The 19729-nt window shown below is 40.1% G+C and overlaps 1 protein-coding gene across 4 annotated transcripts in view; it reads left to right on the top strand.

Annotated features, from left to right (window-relative positions):
* GNPAT (glyceronephosphate O-acyltransferase) overlaps positions 1–18205 on the top strand; it is a 66857-nt gene extending 48652 nt beyond the window's left edge. For all 4 annotated transcript variants that reach the window (XM_077168329.1, XM_077168333.1, XM_077168331.1 and 1 more), the window contains 5 exons: positions 8255–8395; positions 9560–9659; positions 9744–9837; positions 10593–10654; positions 17908–18205. In XM_077168329.1, the coding sequence (XP_077024444.1) occupies positions 8255–8395; positions 9560–9659; positions 9744–9837; positions 10593–10654; positions 17908–17951 (441 nt within the window). In that variant the 3' untranslated portion in view covers positions 17952–18205. The remainder of the gene's footprint in view (positions 1–8254; positions 8396–9559; positions 9660–9743; positions 9838–10592; positions 10655–17907) is intronic.
* The last annotated feature ends 1524 nt before the right edge of the window (positions 18206–19729 follow it).

Below are 19729 nucleotides of genomic sequence, written 5' to 3' on the forward strand. Positions count from 1 at the left end.
TTTATTAGCGTAAAGTTGTTCATAGTATCCTGTTATTACCTCCTTTATTTCTGTGAGGTCAGTAGTTATGTCTCCTCTTCCATTTCTGATCTTATTTATTTGCATCCTCTCTCTTCTTCTTTTTGTCAATCTTGATAAGGGCCCATCAATCTTATTGATTTTCTCATAGAACCAACTTCTGGCCTTATTGATTTTCTCTATTGTTTTCATGTTTTCAATTTCATTTATTTCTGCTCTAATCTTTGCTATTTCTTTCCTTTTGCTTGCTTTGGGATTAGTTTGCTGTTCTTTTCTCCAGTTCTTCCGAGTGAACAGTTAATTCTTGCATTTTTACCTTTTCTTCTTTTCTGATGTAGGCATTTAGGGCAATAAATTTCCCTCTTAGCACTGCCTTTGCTGCGTCCCATAAGTTTTGATATGTTGTGTTTTCATTTTCATTCGCCTCGAGGTATTTGCTAATTTCTCTTGCAATTTCTTCTTTGACCCACTCGTTGTTTAGGAGTGTGTTGTTGAGCCTCCACGTATTTGTGAATTTTCTGGCACTCCGCCTATTATTGATTTCCAACTTCATTCCTTTATGATCCGAGAAAGTGTTGTGTATGATTTCAATCTTTTTAAATTTGTTAAGACTTGCTTTGTGACCCAGCATATGGTCTATCTTTGAGAATGATCCATGAGCACTTGTGAAAAAGGTGTATCCTGCTGTTGTGGGATGTAATGTCCTATAAATGTCTGTTAAGTCTAGCTCATTTATAGTAATATTCAGATTCTCTATTTCTTTATTGATCCTCTGTCTAGATGTTCTGTCCATTGATGAGAGTGGTGAATTGAAGTCTCCAACTATTATGGTATATGAGTCTATTTCCCTTTTCAGTGTTTGCAGTGTATTCCTCATGTATTTTGGGGCATTCTGGTTCGGTGCGTAAATATTTATGATTGTTATGTCTTCTTGTTTAATTGTTCCTTTTATTAGTATATAGTGTCCTTCTTTGTCTCTTTTAACTGTTTTACATTTGAAGTCTAATTTGTTGGATATTACTATAGCCACTCCTGCTATTTTCTGGTTGTTATTTGCATGAAATATCTTTTCCCAACCTTTCACTTTCAACCTATGTTTATCTTTGGGTCTAAGATGTGTTTCCTGTAGACAGCATATAGAAGGATCCTGTTTTTTAATCCGTTCTGCCAATCTATGTCTTTTGATTGGGGAATTCAGTCCATTGACATTTAGTGTTATTACTGTTTGGATAATATTTTCCTCTAACATTTTGCCTTTTGTATTATATATATCATATCTGATTTTCCTTCTTTCTACACTCTTCTCCATACCTCTCTCTTCTGTCTTTTCATATCTGACTCTAGTGCTCCCTTTAGTATTTCTTGCAGAGCTGGTCTCTTGGTCACAAATTCTCTCAGTGACTTTTTGTCTGAGAATGTTTTAATTTCTCCCTCATTTTTGAAGGATAATTTTGCTGGATATAGGAGTCTTGGTTGGCAGTTTTTCTCTTTTAGTAATTTAAATATATCATCCCACTGTCTTCTAGCTTCCATGGTTTCTGCTGAGAAATCTACACATAGTCTTATTGGGTTTCCCTTGTATGTGATGGATTGTTTTTCTCTTGCTGCTTTCAAGATCCTCTCTTTCTCTTTGACCTCTGACATTCTAACTAGTAAGTGTCTTGGAGAACGCCTATTTGGGTCTAATCTCTTTGGGGTGCGCTGCACTTCTTGGATCTGTAATTTTAGGTCTTTCATAAGAGTTGGGAAATTTTCAGTGATAATTTCTTCCATTAGTTTTTCTCCTCCTTTTCCCTTCTCTTCTCCTTCTGGGACACCCACAACACGTATATTTGTGCGGTTCATATTGTCCTTGAGTTCCCTGATACCCTGTTCAAATTTTTCCATTCTTTTCCCGATAGTTTCTGTTTCTTTTTGGAATTCAGATGTTCCATCCTCCAAATCACTAATTCTATCTTCTGTCTCTTTAAATCTATCATTGTAGGTATCCATTGTTTTTTCCATCTTTTCTACTTTATCCTTCACTTCCATAAGTTCTGTGATTTGTTTTTTCAGTTTTTCTATTTCTTCTTTATGTTCAGCCCATGTCCTCTTCATGTCCTCCCTCAATTTATCGATTTCATTTTTGAAGAGGTTTTCCATTTCTGTTCGTATATTCAGGATTAGTTGTCTCAGCTCCTGTATCTCATTTGAACTATTGGTTTTTTCCTTTGACTGGGCCATATTCTCAATCTTCTGAGCGTGGACCGTTATCTTCTTCTGCTGGCATATGGGCATTTAGTCACATTTCCCTGGGTGTCGGACCCAATAAGGTTGTAAGATTTTTCTGTGAAATCTCTGGCTTCTGTTTTTCTTTTCCTGCCCAGTAGGTGGCGCTCGTGGCACACGTTTGTCTCACGTGTTTGGAATGGATCCCCCCGGTCACCGATCTCCGCGGCCTGGGGATTTCCAATCCAATTCTCTCTGTTGGTTCAGGGGCCGCACGTGGTGGGGGCGTCAGCTGCCGCGGCTTGAGGGGACCCTGTGGCTGGTCGCGGGCCACAGCGGGCCCGGGGAATTTGCCACCGGACCAGGATGTCGCCTGTGGGGGGAGGCACGTCGGTCACCGGCCGCCGCGGCCTTGGGAATTCCCCACCGGACCAGGAATCCGCCCGCGGGTGGGGGCCACTGCGGCTTGGATAGCCCTCTGATCCGAGACTCATAGCTGCGGACTCGAAGCCGAGACTCGAAGCCGCCCACAAAAGAGGGGCGCCGGCTGCCTCGGCTTGGGAAACTTGCCTCTCTGAGACTCTCAGCCGGCCTGGGAAGGAGGGAGGGAGTAGCTCCGACCGCCGCAGCGGCCGCTGCTCGGGAAATCGCGTGCCGCTCGGGGATCTCACCGCAGCCAAGTCTTGCAGTCAGACTAGCCAGTCCAGACTGGGGTACGCTGTGTGTCCATTCCCTGCCGTAGCCCCGGGAGCTGTTCTGCACTGTTTCAGTTCACCTAATAGTTGCTTTGGAGGAGGAAGAATTAAGACGCACGTACCTTACTAAGCCGCCATCTTGGAACCCTCTGCCTGAGGTTTTTGAGCGTAAGTGTTACATTATTAGGTCTATGTTTTTGAGAGAACTTAGCCCTATAGAGGAAAGATTGGTGGGGCTGGGGTCAGGGTGAGTGACTGGAGGCAAATCAATAAGGTGACTCATGTGATTGCATAGGTATAAAATAACAAGGTTGGGACCTAACCTGTGGGTCCCAGAGGAGAGAATCCGAGAGGCTGTTAAGGTAGAATTCCTAAGATTTGGCAAACAATACAGTGTAGAGAGTGTGAGCGAGGGGAAAGAATTGACAATAATTCCTTGAGAACAGATAGACTTTACCAGGGATACAGGGCCAATGATGGAACCATAGGGTCTAATGGGAAAAGAATCACCACCAAAAGAAGTAGAAATAATATAAACTATAGACTACAGTGACTAGTGTAATTATAATAATATTGTTTCATAATTTGTCACAAAGGTACCACACTAATGCAAAATGTTAATTAAAAAAAAGCTACTCTAAGATACCTGTTCTAGTTTGCTAGCTGCTGGAATGCAACACACCAGAGATGGATTGGCTTTTAATAAAAAGGGATTTATTTCACTAGTTCTTCAGAGGAAAGGCAGCTGACTTTCCACTGAGGTTCTTTCTTATGTGGGAAGGCACAGTACAATCTCTGCTGGCCTTCTCTCCAGGCCTCTGTATTCCAATGACTTTCCCCGGGGTGATTTCTTTCTGCAACTCCAAAGGCCTGGGCTGAGCTGCGAGTGCTGAGATGAGGTATACTGAGCTGCTTGGGCTGTGCTGTGTTGAGCTCTCTCATTTAAGCACCAGCCAATTAAGTCAAACATCATTCATTGCAGCAGATATGCCTCCTAGCCGACTCCAGATGTAATGAGCAACAGATGAGTTTCACGTACCTTTGGCTCATGTCCATAGCAACAGAACTAGGCACCTTCACCTGGCCAAGTTGACACCTGAACCTAACTACCACATGTCCACCCCTTGTCAATTTGGCAACTATATGCATCACCTTAAACGATATTAAAATGGCACAAATTCTCTTCTGGCTCTGGACCTATGAATTTCAAAACAAGTTATCTGGTGCCATTATGCAAAGGAGGGGCAGTCTCAGGATCCATAGGGAGAAATTGGAAGGAAAACCTGCAGGGCAGACACCATTAGATTTCAAATTCTGAAAGTCATTTATCCTTCGGCTTTAGAGAGTGGCAGTCCCAGTCTTTCCAAGGGCCTATGCAGTGGCCCACCTGTTTCCAATTCAACCTCAGGGAACATTGAGGAGACCACCTTTTTCTCGACTCCATTCTCTCCAGGCCTCAGGACCACACCTGGACTTTCTGCCATTTCTAGGGCACACACTCAACCCCTCCATGTGGTGGCAGCCAGGCTCTCCCCAGTCCCCAAGGAGCGTGCCGCACTTTCTCAGAGGCCTGAGGCGGCACAACTCTTCCACTGCAACGAGATGGGAGACTCATTTTCTTCCCTCAGGGCAAATTTACCCTCTCCACATATACGGGTGGGTCCACTCTCCTGGCCGAGGTTTCTTGGCGTCAGACCCGAACTTCCATGGTTCTCACTCTGCAAACTCCAGTTTGTCCCTTTTGTGTCCTCTTTTGTTGAGATTGGCAGTGGTTCCATTTACACCAACAGTGCTTCAAGCACTCCAGGACTTCTCCATCATTCTCTTCATAGTTCCTCCAAAATCTTCCCCTTACCCATCCAAAAAAAACATTCAAACATATCTGGTATTTGCAAACTGCACCCCACTCCTAGTACTAAGTTGTATTAGTTAGGGTTCTCTAGAGAAACAGAATCAGCAGGAAACACTCGAAAATATAAAATTCATAAAAGTGTCTCACATGACTGTGGGAACACAGAGTCCAAAATCCACAGGGCAGGCTGTGAAGTGGACGATTCCGATGGAGGGTCTGGACAAACAAAAGCAGAAAGAGTCTTTCTCTTCTCAGTCCTCCTTAAAAGGCTTCCAGTGATTAGATTAAGCATCACTCATTTCAGAAAACACACCCCTTGGCTGATTACAAATGGAAATAGCTGTGGATATAGCTGATGTGATCATGATTTAATTCTATGAAATGTCCTCATTGCAACAGACAGGCCAGCACTTGCCCAACCAGATAAACAGTTACCACCACTTGGCCAAGTTCAACCATGAACCTGACCATGACAATATCTATATATATAGCTCATGTTTTATAACTTTCAATGTATATATTTATACTTAACTAAACAGTATATAACAGACAAAAGAACTTAAAAAGAGCTACAGAGAGGTTAGAAAAGACTAGTCTAGCTAAGGGAAGAGTTTCAACAAGAAAGGTGCCTAACAATATCAGGTGTAGAAAGGTTGGTGAGGATGAGAATTAAGAAGAGAATGTATCTCGTAATTAATAGTTTACAGATCTTTTTTAAAAAAATATTGTTTTGGGACATTAGTGGTAGTGGAAGCCATGAATAGAAATAAAATGAAATGTAACTAACTGAAAGATTAAAAAATTAGTGTACACTATATTAACTTGTTTTTAAAAAGTCAGTGAAGGAAAAAGTAGATGTAAGGTTAGCACTATGAGAGGAAATCATTGAGAGTAGATATGTCTTTTTTTGTTGTGTTTAAAGGAAAAAGAGTCTTGAACATGCTTTTAGGCTGTTGGATTGAGTAATAGATAGGATGAGACCAAAGAGAAAGGGAATAATTACTTAATGAAGCAGATTCTTGAAGGAAATGGGAAAGTATTGAATAAAAAACACAGGGAAAGTATTTAGGCTTTGAAAGGAATAGGGAAATTTTCTCTTGAACAGTAGAAAAGGAAGAAGTGTGAATTCTGAACTGAGCAGAGGGGAATTGGAGAAATTAATTTCTTCTGCCCGGTTTCTCTTGATGGAGTAGAAAAGAAGGAAATCTGCTGTTGTGGTGAAGGAAGAAACAGGAAATAGAGAAAGAGGGTTTAGAGCTTGAGAGTAGCATAGGAAAGGGAGAAAACTAGAGATTAGGCAAATAATGTTGAGTATATAGCTGAAGCTAGAAATCCTAAATTTATAATGGAAATGGTGTTCTCCAATAGCATTTGGCAATTCCCAAACAAATGGAAAATTAGTGGTGGGGTATATATTATGACTGAGGCAAAGATCAAGACTTGTACAAGGTCCTAGCTAGTTATTTACACCACTGGAATTAGATCACATATGTTCTGGCATTTAGTTTCTTTACTAATAAATGACTTCACAAGCCTGTGGAATCACCCAGGACTTGAGAGCTTGTTTTGTTGTCAGCTCTTACGAGTGTCTGGTATGTGACCAGTGGCATGGCTTTGAAATGCTGCTCTTTGGAATTCCCCACCTGACTTAGTGATGTCCACTAGTAATAACTTTATTGTTCCGAGCCTCAGTTGCTTCGTAATTGCCCTATCTAAATTCAATTCATTATGGAACTCAAGTGGGATAATAGAGATGAAAGTACTTTTAAAAATTATGAAATTCCTCTTGCAGTTTGAGTTGAGGGTTATTGTTGTTGTGACAAGGTGATAGTTACCTTGGTGATCACACTCATGCCTGGTCAGCCAAGGTAAGGTGCTCACCCAGTCTTAGATGCTCAGAATCTGGGTTTTGTCCGCCCATTTGCGTTTCAGTCTTGAGGGCAGACCATCTTTAAGTTAAGCTTACAGAATGCCAAGTCATTAGTTTACAACAGGACATAACTTGTCAGGTGCGCCAAAAGGACCGTGTTGACAGATAACTGAATTCTCTCTTTAAGCAAGCTACTTTGGAAACCTTAACTTCAGTGAACATGTGAGAAAAGATGAGTTGGAGGGAATTTGTTGGATGAGCCACAGTGTGAATAACATGCACGAGCCTGGGCAAGCTGTCTTGAGCACCTAGTTTAGATGGTCCTTGCCCCCTTCTAGTGTTCTGGACTAATGCAGTCTTTTTCCAAACAAGGTACAGTTGATCTAGTTTTTGGCTTACTGAATTCTGGTTACATTCCAGTTCTGCCTTCTTAAGATTAAATCTATCAACTGGATTTTAGGTTGATCCATAACTTGTCATGTATGCCTTTCCAGTCTCTTCCTTTAGGCCACAGATGGCTAATCACAGAGTTCATTTGACTCCAACAGGTCCGTGTACTTCAAAGGCTATACCAGCATGATTATAAATCAGAATATGCAATCAGCAAGAAATCTTAATTCCTTTAACATAAGAAAATGGAGAACCCTTTTTATCTGTCTTACTAATATAATGAAAGCTCTTGTGGAATAGCAAGGAAAGAACTTCTTTATACAAAAGAGACAGTCTTTTGAAAGAGAATTGTTGGATGCTTGCAGAATAAGTTACCATTGTGCCACAGCCATACTGTTGCTGTATTTGAGAGGTGTGTGTACGTGTTAATTTGTGTATGTAGTATGTGTGCATTTGGGTCGCTAAGTAAAATTAAGAAAATGTTTACTTGTATTGACACACTATAAGAGGCTTTTTGTTTGGAAGAACAAAAATAAATCTCTTTGTATTTATTTCTGTGTAGCCAAAAAAGTAAATAAAGCCTTATTTAGTTTCCCTTTTCCCAAATATCTTTCCCTTCCCATTCCTCAATCAGTGACAAATGATGCAAAGTTAAAAAGTCATTTTAAGAACTTCTGAATTAAATATTTAAATTGTTTTCCCTATCATTTCTCAAAACCACATATTTGGCCAAAACTATGTTTTGAAAACTCCTGGTTTAAAAACTCCTGAGGAATTCATTCCTAAAATCTCATCCCACAGTTCTTATCCTTGTAGCAGAGCTGCCTTGTATTTGCCCACAACAGTAGAGAAATAATTTGAAAATCTATAGAATTAATTTATGATTGTTTCTAATTCTAAATATTTTTAGGAGTTGCACTCCCTATTTTAATTTAAGGAATGTGGTAGGGTAAAGTAAAAGATAATCCACCATATATATTGTGATTTTTCAGTGTCATAAATTTTGGGGGTGGGGTGTTATGTTTGAGATTCAACATTTTGAGTGTTGGAACAGATGTTTCTCTGGTATTATCTAACACCTGGAAGAATTCTGGAAAGGGTTGTGTAATTAGCTGGTGTTCTGTTGTTTTGCAGGCAAGTAGCTACATATACTGTGATTGGCTGTAGACCCATTAACCTAAATTAGTGGGTATATTATGGTTTTTTTATCCCTACTTCCAGGATTTTGAAGAAGGCTGTTACCTGCTTTGTAAAAATGAGGCCATACAAGTAACTCCAAGGGACATCCTAGTTGCAGAGAAAGGAAATATTGTGTTAGAATTTTTAACAGGACTCTTTAAACCTTTTGTGGAATGTTATCAGGTATGTAAATATTTGATAAGCTCTCCTTTACCTCCCCATAGCAAATATAGCTATTCCTTCTCATACTGTTCTTATTTTTGGTCTAAAGGACAAGTGTTTTCCTGGGTTGAATCAATGAGTGATTTCACCTTTTACATGAGACCTTGCCCCCGGGGTAAAGGAGGATACTTGGTTTCTTAAGACCAAGAATCTAACTGCTTAATGATACCTTGTGTCCACTCTTCATATGACCAGTATTGCACCTATGTACTCTTTGTCATATTATAGCTTATGTCTTTCATTCATACTATATAAAAGGTTCTGGATGTATAATATGTACACTAGGGCTAAATTTAAATGATCTATATGTCAGTTATTGTTATTACTAAATGCTATTACTAAATGTTATTACTACACTAGGGCTAGATTTAAATGATCCATATGTTAGTTATTGTTATTACTAAATGCTCATGTTGGAAGGAAAAGAAAAAGTTGAAGTATAAACATGTGAAAGGGTTTGTCATAGCTCTCAGAAGTGGTTACAGAGAGGGGATGGCATATCTGTCCAACGGGAATTGTGCCAGGATTCAGACAGCCGGTACACATTTGGGAGAGAGAGAGGCGCCTGTGGTGGGCAGCTCCGTTTAGGTGCACAGGTTACAGGCAGCCAACACGGATTAGGGCTCTTTGGCCAGTGAACTAACCTATGTCGGCCTCCTTGCATGGAGTCTTGCACTTAATAGCTACTTTATTAATATTAGTTCTTACCCTTTAACACCTTTTTAAGGTAGAAACTGTTGAGTGTTTTAGGGCCTAGCACTTGGTTAGTGTTTTTAAAGAAAAAAAAAACAAAGTTAAAAAAGCTGGCCTTTCTCCTCCTAAACAAAATAAAATATGTTACGCTGACAGTAATTTGCTTAACTTGCAACCCATTAAAGTGAGAAATTATATTTTAATAAATGTCAATACTACTTCAAACTTTTTTTTAATTGTAAAAGTAATATAAACTAAAGAGGGAAGTCTAAAAATTTCTTTAGCTTTTTAGTGCCCATGGGGGATCTTTATTCTGCTCTAATGTGATAAATCATTCTCTTAAGAGGACAATGTAAAGTTATTTACTGTTCACTTATCTTTGGCTTCCCTTTTTTTTCTTTCTACTCCTCCAATCCTCTCTCTTAAAATCAGATAATTTGCAAATACCTCTTGAATGAAGACAAAGACTCTTTCACTGAGAAAAAGTATTTGGCTGGAGTTAGAAATTTTACGAGCGATCTTCTCCATCAAGGTCAGACAGAGGCTCTACTGATGTGATTTCTTGTAGTTGAGAAATAAAAGTAGCCTGTTAACTTTTCCTCCCTCTTTGTTTTAGGTGCCTCTCAGTTTTATGATGTATTGTCTTCTGATGTACAGAAAAATGCCTTAACAGCTTTTGTGAGATTAGGTGTAGTACAGAAGAAAAAAGTGTAAGTACTGTACAAGATTTCTATGGATATTAAAGGGACAGTAACATTTAGGAAACATTATTACATTGTGCTTTACTTACTCATCCTTTAATTAAAGTCAGTGTATGAATTACCCGCAATTTTTATGTGGTTATGTATAAAAATTAAACTGAAGCAAAGATTGGGCTTAATACTTTGGATTTGACCTAATATTGAAAATCTATAGATAATTACAACAAAGATTTCTGGGGGCGTAATATGTGTGTGTGAGTGTGTGTATATACACTCATACATTTATATGTGTATACATGTATATATATATATACACACACACACACACACATAAAATTAAGTTTGGCTTATAATACTATTTTGAAAGGTTAAATGTAATATTAGCAAAATATAGCATATGTACGCTATTGGCACTTAATATCTTGAAGCATCCCTTCTTCACTCATAGAGAAAAGCATCCTCCTACAGTAGGAGATTCTGCTCTCAAAGTAAGTGATAATTTACTCTTTTGAGTGAATGGATTTAAGATGGATAATGCTTAATGGGTGAGCTCTCCCAGTAATATTTCTTATTTAGTCAGAAGAATGAAGCATTCAGCCAGGAAGTAGGACAGGAGCAAGGGGTTTTCAACTACTTAAGGCTGGCATGAGGAAGACTATTTAAAATGGGTCTTACTGTATGTACAATCAGGAGCAAAATAGAATTATAAAACTGTTTCTCCCTAGTTTATTCATTAACAAAGTTTGTTCATTTTTTTCTCCTAGAAATAATGATTGTATATTTAACATGAATGAACCTGCCACAACTAAATTAGAAGAAATGCTTTGTAAGTAGATTGTAACAAAATACAATGGTATTCACATTGTATTTATCAATATGTATTGATAACTTAAAATATGAAGTATATATTTGGTGCCAATACTTTATCAAGTTGCATGACATTAGGGAGTTTCAATATAAACAGAAAGAACTGTTTTTATAGTCTAGAATTTTCTCAAGGACATTAAGAAAAAGTACAAAGGCAATTTACAAAGAAAACATAAAGAGCAAAAAATAGCCAGTCTTATACAAGCTAAAGATTTAGTTCCTAATCTAATTGATGGGGGTCAGAGGCCCAGACCTTTGACATCTAGTTATAGTAGATCACCTGGAGAGTACCTCTCATTTTAGTCTTTTGTTCATTCTCTCCCATTCCATTCTGGATCCCTTCTTTCCAAGGTGAGTATTAGGATTAGTATCCATAGTCCATAGACTGTTGGAATTCAAAAGTTAAGGCTGATAGCACATCCTTGGGAGAATAATCCAACTCTTACTCTTCTCCAGATTCTATCAACTTATAAATAAATTGTCTAGGCCAAAAAAGGCAGGGTCATTTCTTTATGGTATACAGTAACGGTTCAGAGAGTCAAGAGTGATGATACAAACAGAGAGACAGAAAAATCAGTAGGTAGAGAACGCTTCTCTTAGGAACAGTAACGTAATTTCCAAGTAATATGTTGGAAAAGGTATTAGCATTAGAAAAATAATGATATGTTGCTTATATTAAATAAGCACTATGTGCTGGTTTGAAATGGTATGTGTACACTAGAAAAGCCATGTTTTAATCATAATCCCATTTTGTAAAGGCAGCCTTTTCCTCTAAGCCATATTCAGTATTAATCGTCTGAAACTGTAATTAGATCATCTCCCTGAAGATGATTTGATCAAGAGTGGTTGTTAAGATGGATTAGCTGGAGGCGTGTCTCAACCCATTTGGGTGGGTCTTGATTAGTTTCTGGAGTCCTATAAAAGAGGAAATATTTTGGAGAAAGAAAGATTCAAAGAGAACGGAGCAGAACAATGTAGCCACAAGAAGCAGAGTCCATCAGCCAGCAACCTTTGGAGATGAAGAAGGAAAATGCCTCTCGGGGAGCTTCATGAAACAGGAAGCCAGGAGAAGAAGCTGGCAGATGACACCGTGTTCGCCATGTGCCCTTCCAGATGAGAGAGGAACCCTGCCCGAGTTCACCATGTGCCTTTCCAGATGAGAGAGAAACTCTGACTATGTTTGCCATGTGCCCTTCCACTTGAGAGAGAAACCGTGAACTTCATTGGCCTTCTTGAATCAAGGTATCTTTTCCTGGATGCCTTTGATTGGACATTTTTATAGACTTCTATGGACGTTTTCTCGGCCTTAGAACCGTAAACTAACAATTTATTATGTTCCCCTTTTTAAAAGCCATTCTGTTTCTGGTATATTGCATTCTGGCAGCTAGTAAACTAGAACAGATTTTGGTACCAGGAGAGTGGGGTGCTGCTATGGTTTGCAAATACCAAAAATGTTGAAATGGCTTTTTAAATGGATATGGGGAAGTTTCTGGAGGAGCTGTGAGAAGCCTGATAGAGAAGGCCTAAAATGCTTTGAGGAGACTGTTGGTAGATACATCGACTCTAAAGATACTTCTCACCAGGCTGTAGACAGAAATGAGGCATGTGCTATTGCAGACTGGAAGGAAGGTGATCCTTGTTTTAGAATGGCAGATAATCTGGCAGATTAGACTAACGGAGGGCAAATTTTAAAAGCCATGAACTTGGATATTTAGCAGAAGAGCCAAATTAAATGTGGAAAGTGCAGCCTGGTTTCTCTTTGCAGGTTATAGTGAAATGCGAAAGGAAAGAGATAAGCTGAGAACTGAACTCTTGGGTACAAAGAAACCAGAAGTTGATGTTCTGGAGAATTATGGGCTTCCTGGAAGGGAGATCCCAGAGAACAGTGCCTCCCACATGAGGACTTGGCCAAATGAGGAACCAGTCAGCCATTTCAGAGAAAGCCAGGATTGGACATGGAGTTATCCAGGAAGGATTTGTGGAAGCTCCTTATGTCTGATGGGCACGATCCAAGGGTACTGCAAAGAAAGCCAATGAGAGCGTTGTGGGACTTGTATAAAGAGAACCACTCCCAGTCGAGACTGGGGCAAATTGGAGCTCAGAGAAGGGACACATTGGAGTAAAAATAACTTCAGAGGCAAAACTGTGGAGGCTGAGGTCTGAAGTCGAGAAGCTTCGGACCAGAGGGGCCAAGATGGTGGCTTAGCAATGTGCGTGTTTTAGTTCGTCCTCCAGAACAACTACTAAATAACCAGAAACAGTACAGAACAGCTCCTGGGGCCACGTCAGTGATCAGACACACAGCGTAGCCCAGTCTGGACCAGCAGGACCAGCTGCGAGCCTCCCCAGAACCATGAGTTCCCCAAGCCGTGGCAGCTGGTACCCCTCCCCCCCCCCCAGGCTGCTTCCCAGAGGGGAAAGGAAAGAGACTTCAGCAGCAGAGGCTGAGCCTAACCAAATACCAATTGTGGAATTAATTTAACAAATTCTGATTACTAAAAATAGGCCCCCAGCTCAGGTGAACCTGGTCAAAGTGGAGGTTGCTCATTTTTGCCCCGGGGCCTGACAGAAAAAGTTAAAAAAAAAAAAAGGAAACAGGGTTTTGTGGCTGTGTTTCTACAAAGGCTTGACTGCCTCTGGATTCAGAAGCAGGGCTTCTCAGGCTGCAACTGCCCTGGGCATAGGTAGAAACAAGCTCCTTTTAGGGCTTGTCTCGAGCCTGTGCCTTCCCCAGAGGAGAGTTGAAACCCAACTCAGGAGGAATCCCTCCCTCAAGGAATTCAGACACCAGGGCTTGGTAATTTGAAGCCATTAAAACCAGCCTACAACCTCTCCTCTGACTCCACCACACCCCCAGCAGGGAGAGTCTGCCAAAGTTAAAGGTACCACATCATCTTATGCTGGTGGGACCTGCAGGCAGACAAGTGCCACATATGGGCAGGATAAGAAAACCAGAGCTCAGAGACTTCACAGGAAAGTCTTTCAACCTGCTCGGTCTCACCCTGAGGGAAAACTGACGCAGGTGACTCCTTCCCCCTGATGGGAGGCCAGTTTGGTCCGGGAAAACCCAGCTGGTGTCTATAATACCTAAGTAGACCCTCCTAAGGGTGGGGGAAAAAAGGCACCATACAAGCAGGGCAAGAAACAAGAAAACAAAAACTGGAAAATTCTCCTCTGTTAAATAAAACTAAGCTAGAGGTCCAGAAAAAGCTGAACTGAATGTCAAAGAACAAATTAGACAACAAATTCATCCAGCGAGAAAACCCTAGGTGAAAGAAGTGAAAGCAATCTCCAGAATAAACTAATTAAGGTAATTAAATGTCTGGATGCCAGCAAAAAATAACAAATCACACCAGGAAAATTGAAGATATGGCCCAGTCAGAGGAACAAACCAACAATTCAAATGAGATACAGGAGCTGAAACAATTAATTCAGAATATACAAACAGACGTAGAAAACCTCATCAAAAACCAAATCAGTGAATTGAGGGAGGATATGAAGAAGGCAAGGAATGAACAAAAGGAAGAAATGGAAAGTCTGAAAAAACAAATCACAGAACTTATGGGAATGAAAGGTACAGTAGAAGAGATGAAAAAAACAGTGGAAACCTACAATGGTAGATTTCAAGAGGCAGAGGATAGGATTAGTGAACTGGAGGATGGAACATCTGAAATCCGACAAGATACAGAAACTATAGGGAAAAAAATGGAAAAATATGAGCAGGGACTCAGGAAATTGAATGACAATATGAAGTGCACAAATATACGTGTTGTGGGTGTCCCAGAAGGAGGAGAGAAGGGAAAGGAGGAGAAAAACTAATGGAGGAAATTATCACTGAAAATTTCCCAACTCTTATGGAAAACTTAAAATTACAGTCCAAGAAGTGCAGCATACCCCAAAGGGAATAGATCCAAATAGACATACTCCAAGACATTTACTAATCAGAATGTCAGAGGTCAAAGAGAAAGAGAGGATCTTGAAAGCAGCAAGAGAAAAGCAATCCATCACATACAAGGGAAGCCCAATAAGACTATATGTAGATTTCTCAGCAGAAACCATGGAGGCGAGAAGACAGTAGGATGATATATTTAAATTACTAAAAGAGAAAAACAGCCAAGCAAGAATTCTGTATCCAGCAAAATTGTTCTTCAAAAATGAGGGAGAAATTAAAACATTTTTCAGACAAAAAAATCACTGATAGAATTTGGGACCAAGAGACCAGCTCTGCAAGAAATACTAAAGGGAGCACTAGATACGAAAAGACAAAAGAGAGAGGTGTGGAGAAGAGTTTAGAAAGGAAGACTATGAGTAAAGGTAAAAAGAAGGAAAATTAGATATGACATATAAAATCCAAAAGGCAAAATGGTAGAAGAAAGTACTACCTGTACAGTAATAACACTAAATGTTAATGGATTGAACTCCCCAATCAAAAGGCATAGATTGGCAGAATGGATTAAAAAACAGGACCCATCTATATGCTGTCTACAGGAAACACATCTTAGACCCAAAGATAAACATAGGTTGAAAGTGAAAGGTTGGGAAAAGAGATTTCATGCAAATAACAACCAGAAAAGAGCAGGAGTAGCTATACTAGTATCCAACAAATTGGACTTCAAATGTAAAATAGTTAAAAGAGACCAAGAAGGATACTATGTACTAATAAAAGGAACAATTCAGCATGAAGACATAACAATCATAAATATTTATGCACCGAACCAGAATGCTCCAAAATACACGAGGCAAACACTACAAACACTGAAAAGAGAAATAGACACATCTACCATAATAGTTGAAGACTTCAATTTCCCAGTCTCATCAATGAACAGAACATCTAGACAGAAGATCAATAAAGAAACAGAGAATTTGAATGTTACGATAAATGAGCTAGACTTAATAGACATTTATAGAACATTACATCCCACAACAGCAGGATACACCTTTTTCTCAAGTGCTCATGGGTCATTCTCAAAGATAGACCATATGATGGGTCACAAAGCAAGTCTCAACAAATTTAAAAAGATTGGAATCATACAAAACACTTTCTCAGATCATAAAGGAATGAAGTTGGAAATCAATAATAGGCAGAGTGCCAGAAGAAGTTTCGAGCCAGGAGAGTGGACCCACCCAAGCCCATGAAGAGGCTGAGCTTGCCTCAAAGGCAGAGAATGGGCCTTCCACCTTGTTGCAGTGGAAGAGTCGTGCCGCCTCAAGCCTTGGAGAGGGTGAAGCACATTCCTTGAGGTTTGGGGAGAGCCTGGTTGCCACCACATGACAGGGTTGAGCGTGTGCCCCAGAGATGGCAGTGAGCCCGGGTGCAGCCCCAATGCTTGGAGAGGGTGGAGCCGAGAAAAAGGTGGTCTCCCCAATATCCCCCAAGGTTGCATTCAAAGAGAGGCAAGCTACTGCATAGGCCCTTGGAAAGGGTGGGACTGCCGCTTTCTAAAGCCCCGAAGATGAATAACTCAGACTTTGAAATCTAAAGAACTTTGCCCTGCAGGTTTTTGAAACTGTATGGGTCCGGTGACCCCTGTATTCTTTCTTTCCTCCCTATGAAAATGTGTATATATATCCCATGACTATTCCTCCTTTGTATGTTGGCAGCAAATAACTTACGAGTTTTCAAAGATCCAGACAGAGGAGAATTTGCCTGAGCACAGACCACACTTGTACCTAACTCTGATGAGACTTTGTACTAGTTTTAACCTTTTATTGCATTTGATTATTACTGAAATGCTGCAAAGTTTTCTGATATTGTGATGGAATTAATATTTTATGTATATGGGGAAAACATGTATTTTTTAGGGTCCAGAGGGTGGAATGTGCTGGTTTGAAATGATGTATGTACCCTAGAAAAACCATGCTTTAATCCTAATCCCATTTTGTAAAGTCAGCCTTTTCCTCTAAGCCCTATTCAGTATTAAACGCCTGAAACTGTAATTAGATCATCTCCCTGGAGATGTGATTTAATCAAGAGTGGTCGTTAAGCTGGATTAGCTGGAGGTGTGTCTCAACCCATTTGGGTGGGTCTTGATTAGTTTCTGGAATCCTATAAAAGAGGAAACATTTTGGAGAAAGAAAGATTCAAAGAGAACAGAGCAGAACAACGTAGCCACAAGAAGCAGAGTCCATCAGCCAGCAACCTTTGGAGATGAAGAAGGAAAATGCCTCCCGGGGAGCTTCATGAAACAGGAAGCCAGGAGAAGAAGCTAACAGATGATGCTGTGTTCGCCATGTGCCCTTCCAGATGAGAGAGGAACCCTGACTGTGTTCACCATGTGCCTTTCCAGATGAGAGAGAAACTCTATGTTTGCCATGTGCCCTTCCACTTGAGAGAGAAACCCCTGAACTTTATCGGCCTTCTTGAATCAAGGTATCTTTCCCTGGATGCCTTTGATTGGACATTTTTATAGACTTCTATGGACATTTTCTCGGCCTTAGAATTAACTTTAAACTAGCAACTTATTAAATCCCCCTTTTTAAAAGCCATTCTGTTTCTTATATATATTGCATTCTGACAGCTAGCAAACTAGAACACGTTATATCACTGAGTGCAATGTTTTTGTTCCTAAGTTTAATTCAGTGTGTTTGTCAAGTCTACATATTGGGCAGGGAAGAAAAGCTTTAGATTGATGTCTCTTGTGGTTTGGGAAAAATGATGGGGCCTATGATTAAAGGAGAATGGATGAAGCAGAAGGTTAAAAGGGCAACAGAATAGTTGAAATAAGATAGGGAAAGTAAAAATACTATACCTTGTTGAAAAAAATATGTAACTAGAAACCACAGCCTCATGTCTGAAATCTCAGAATATGTAACCTTGAAACTATAGATTTCTTATTTGGTGAGAAGTGCATAACTAAAACCTAAAAAACTCATTATGTGGGAGGCATAGAATTGATTTCTTAACCATGGGGAAGCAAATATATGGGCATAAATATATGACACATGAAATTCAGAAAATATGGCTGGGTTCAACTGGCTCTGTTATTGGCTGTGGAATGTTGGGCAAATCCATTACCTCTTTGAAACTGTGTTTCTTGTTCTGCAAAGGGAGAATTATGTCTGCATTGATATCTTGTCAACTTGTAAAGCAGTTGAGAATTGTTGGGTGTTATCTTTTGCCAATGGCTTCAGAAACAATTGTATGAGGAAAGACAAGATCAATCTTGCTTCATCATTTCATGAAGTCTGTCTCTCTCTTTTTTTTAACCTTAGGTTGCAAGAGACCAGTAGGAAAACCAGTGGCTGCAAAACTTTAATAATCCCCAAGCAGTTATGAAAACTTTGGTCATATAATTATCATCATCAAAGGACTCTAATGTAGCATACAGGGAAGTAAAGGAAAAGTGCACATCTCCTCCTGCTTCAGAAGACTTTGAGGAACGGTGGACTCAGTAGAGAGGAAAGGATGATCGGTTTAAGCAATCAGTGTAATCTTCCCCACCACAATGGTTAAAAGGCCTTTGTGTCCAACTCGGTGTGTTTTAAAATAAAGCAGTCTTTTGGAAACATGTTTGGAAAGGCAAATCCACACTCCTATTTCACTAACATTTTTCAGCTTATAATATGTATTAAACTTTTATGTTGACTTCTGAATTAAAGTATGACATCAACACTAAAGGCCATGGCTATTAAAAGATAACTGCTGAAAAGGACATATCTTACATTTCTCATGGCTTTCTATAGTTGCCTCAAACAACTGTAAGTTTGACAAAAGGGGTATATAACAAATTAGCTAGCTTACGTTAAATTTTGTCACTCAGATAAGTTCTTAATAAAGCTGAATTGGAGAAAGCATGTGCAACAAAGAGATGTTAGGTATGGCATCATGAATAGACTTAAAAATTCATAGGAAGAGAATTTTAAAGAAAGAGGGGTACGCATTGAAAACATTGACAGTTAGCCATGTCTGGAGTTGATATGTAAGCTGAAAATGAGGTTGAGCAGGAGGCAACCACTCAAAGTTGGGGTTGGGTTGACAGAGGAGGGAAAAATTGGATGGGCTGTGCAGAGAAAGGCAAATACTTGGAATGTCCTGTGGTTCAGAAGGACATGGTTCTGAAAGAAGAGCAATGGAGCTGAAACACTAGTAATAGAGTGAGATTGAAGAGAAAGGCAGGGGTCAGGATATACAAGCAAAAGCTTGGAATTGAAATTTTGGTGCCGAGGAAACTCGAAGTTTCTCAGCATAGGATTGTAGGATTCCTTGTATCCAGATACCCTGGAATATGCATTTGTTCCCCAAGAGACCAAGCTGTTTTTACTGCCCATTCAGATGGGGTGTCAGCAGTCTGGCCCATGCACTGGGGACAGGGGGAGCCTCTGTGTGACTCTGCTCATTGCTGAAACTCTGCTTGTGTGGGAAGCCAGAAAAGATTCCTGTGTGTGGAGCTTGTCCACTAGTTGAGAAATCAATTGAACAATGTCCCTCGATGAGGATTTCATGGTTTACTAGCTAGCCTGGGGAACTGAGCTGCTTCCCTCTGGGGATAGAGCAAGTGTGAGGTGAAGGCAGTCAGGAGATGGGGACCCTGGCAAGATCTTGCTGAGTGTACAAAGAATTCCCATACATTCAGTTTGGTTATTTTTCTTCTCCATGGCACGTATGCCATGTTAATAAATGCTGAAGACTAAGATGACTTTTATTTGCTTTTAGACTTGTTTGTAACAAGTTTCTGGTTTAGGGACAAAGACTTTGGAGTTTGGGATGTAAGTGGCTACAGACTTGTCTCCTGCCCAACTCTGGTGTCTGAACAGGCAAGCAAGCAGATAGTGGAGGGGCAGGAGAATGGGGTGCAGCCAAAACCAAATGAGGCATTGCACAGAGACAGCTCCGAGAGGGGCATAGGGGCACTTTATCACTTCTCGATATCTTCATCAACCCCCCACCCAAGTAACCCCTAGTGAAAGCTTAGTCAAAGCAGCAGTAGGTTCACACAATGGCATTTTCTTGGGGTCTTTCTAGGGTTGTGTGGCACAAATTGTTTGGCTAAGTCAGTTACTACTTGACTTTCAGCCTACAAGTCTTCAACCTGCA

Source organism: Tamandua tetradactyla, chromosome 7, assembly GCF_023851605.1.
Source record: "Tamandua tetradactyla isolate mTamTet1 chromosome 7, mTamTet1.pri, whole genome shotgun sequence".
Classification (NCBI taxonomy): domain Eukaryota; kingdom Metazoa; phylum Chordata; class Mammalia; order Pilosa; family Myrmecophagidae; genus Tamandua; species Tamandua tetradactyla.